The sequence below is a fragment of the Penaeus japonicus genome, unplaced genomic scaffold, assembly GCF_977035675.1.
Source record: "Penaeus japonicus unplaced genomic scaffold, GWHDUDI00000001_assembly GWHDUDI00000039, whole genome shotgun sequence".
Taxonomy (NCBI): Eukaryota; Metazoa; Arthropoda; class Malacostraca; order Decapoda; family Penaeidae; genus Penaeus; species Penaeus japonicus.
Window position 1 is genome coordinate 21696787 of NW_028234441.1, and position 2436 is coordinate 21699222.

Below are 2436 nucleotides of genomic sequence, written 5' to 3' on the forward strand. Positions count from 1 at the left end.
CGGTGAAGGCACGGCCGTCCTTTTCTGTGTCACGCTTTGCCCTCAGGTCTTCATCGGCTTCATCGGACTTGGATCCTTCGAGGTCAACCGAGGCCTCTTTGACAGCTAGTTCAGAGCTAGTGGAGAGAGAGAGAAAAAAAAATTATGTATCTGTGTGCATGTATGTGTATATATATGTATATATATATGTATATATATGTATATATGTATATATATGTATATATATGTATATATGTATATATATACATAAATATATATATATATATACATATATATATATACATATATATATATATATATATATATATATAATATATATATATATATATATTATATATATATTATATATATATACATATGTATGTCGGTCGCCGCTTAAACAAAATCCCAATATATATATATATATATATACATAAATATATATATATATATATATATATATATATATATATATATATATATATATATATATGAAATTACTGAATAGGATTACAAACACACACACACAAAACAAAAAAACAAAAAAATACATTAATACACCATCACGTGTATATGTACCTATCTATCTAACTAACCTTAACCTCCTTCCCCCTCCACCCCCCCAATCTCCGTACATCCCTATCTATCTACCTATCTAAAAAAAACAAAGAAAGAAAAAAAAAAAATCCAAATAACTCACAGCTTGGAGGACAGGCCCCTCTTCCTTCTGCCAGTACAGGCTGCTGAGGATACGGACAGGCAGGTTTCAAGCCCCGTGACCGTGGTGGTGGTGAGATGGGTGATGGAGGAGGTCGAGTAATAGGCGAAGATCCTTTCCTCACGCTCATTAGCATAAGCGCAGGCAACAAGGGCAAGGATCACTGCAACAACGGCGGCCTTCATCTGCAGGACGAAACAGAGAGGTAAAGGGTAAGGAGAGGAGGAAACACTAACGGAACGGATATATAAAAAAGAAAAATTTATATATATGTATATATATGTGTGTGTGTGTGTGTGTGTGTGTGTGTGTGTGTGTGTGTGTGTGTGTGTGTGTGTGTGTGTGTGTGTGTGTGTGTGGAGAGAGAGAGAGAGAGAGAGAGAGAGAAAGTGAGATAGAGCGAGCGAGCGAGAGAGAGAGAGAAGAGAGGTAGAGAGAGAGAAAAAAAAAGAGACAGAGAGAGAGAGAGATAGAGCGAGCGAGAGTGTGTGTGTGATAGAGTGAGAGAGAGTGAGACATAGATAGACAGATAGACAGATAGATAGATAGAGAGGGGGGGGGAGTGAGTGAGTAAGTGACGGGGGGCACATAGAAAGTGCGAGCGGAGGAATATGAGCAGGAGAATTTAGAAAGAACAGAAGGATAACAAGTGGCTTGAGAGTACATTAACGTTACAGTAAAGCTACATCGTAGTAAGAACTTTTCGAGCCATTCCCATAACACACAGACGAGGCTAACAGACCACTGGAGTTATTACTTCAGCAGTTTAGAAAAGGGACTTCAAGTTTAGCGTATTCGAAGTCGCGAGGAAAATGGAGCTATTTGAACAGTTTCCCAATAGTCACCGATATAAGACAAAACGTGATAAATAAGAAAAAAAGAAAGAAAGAAAGAAAGAACAGGGACAGAGGACCAACAAGAAGAAACACACCCACAACCAAAAGCTCTAAGGTCGAAACTCACCTTGAGAGGTATGTTCAGCTCAGCTTGGAATGGAAGCAACTACTGACTTTACCCTGGCAAGCACGGGGTATATATACTCCAAAGGCCTAGGACAAGAAAGCCATCCTACAAGGAATGCACTTAGACCTGCGTGCCCTTAGGCGATGACTCCTTAACCAGGAAAACTAGAGACATGGAGTAATACTAGGTCGAGACCCTGTTTTCTCTTTGTCCTTCCTTGTGTGGGATGAAAATACGTTACGAGGGAGGATATTAGGTTAGGTTAGGTTAGGTTAAGAAAGGTGAAAATAAGTTACGAAGGTAAGGTTAGGTTAGGTTAAGAAAGATGAAAATAAGTTACGAAGGTAAGGTTAGGTTAGGTTAAGAAAGATGAAAATAAGTTACGAAGGTTAGGTTAGGTTAAGAGAGGTGAAAATAAGTTACGAAGGTAAGGTTAGGTAAAGTTAAAAAAGGTGAAAATAAGTTACGAAGGGAGGATGGTTAGGTTAAGTTAGGTTAGGTTAAGAAAGGATAGTGTGTTTTTTTTTGTCTTTAGTTTTTTTTTATTGTTTGTTTCGTACCTGTTAGGTCTTTGACTTGAGTGGTTTGAATGTTTGTGAAGTGTAGTTATTCTTGTATTATTTTGATAGAGATGAGGGGAATAGTGTAGGTTTGTGTGTTTGTGTTTGTTTGTTTGTTTGTGTGTGTGTGTATGTGTGTGTGTAATAGTTCCCGCCAAGTTTTACAATTTTAGTATCAAATTTTACGATAAGGATGAAAAAAAAAGAAACTAATTT

The 2436-nt window shown here is 37.4% G+C and overlaps 1 protein-coding gene across 1 annotated transcript in view; it reads right to left on the minus strand.

The window, feature by feature from the left end:
- LOC122263399 (uncharacterized) overlaps nucleotides 1-1805 on the minus strand; it is a 2263-nt gene extending 458 nt beyond the window's left edge. Inside the window, exons 1-3 of the mRNA XM_043031809.2 lie at nucleotides 1661-1805; nucleotides 680-882; nucleotides 1-116 (exon numbers count right to left, since the gene is read on the minus strand). The exon at nucleotides 1-116 is cut by the window's left edge and continues 458 nt beyond it. Of these exons, the coding sequence (XP_042887743.1) occupies nucleotides 1-116; nucleotides 680-882 (319 nt within the window). The 5' untranslated portion in view covers nucleotides 1661-1805. The remainder of the gene's footprint in view (nucleotides 117-679; nucleotides 883-1660) is intronic.
- Between the last annotated feature and the right edge of the window lie 631 nt (nucleotides 1806-2436).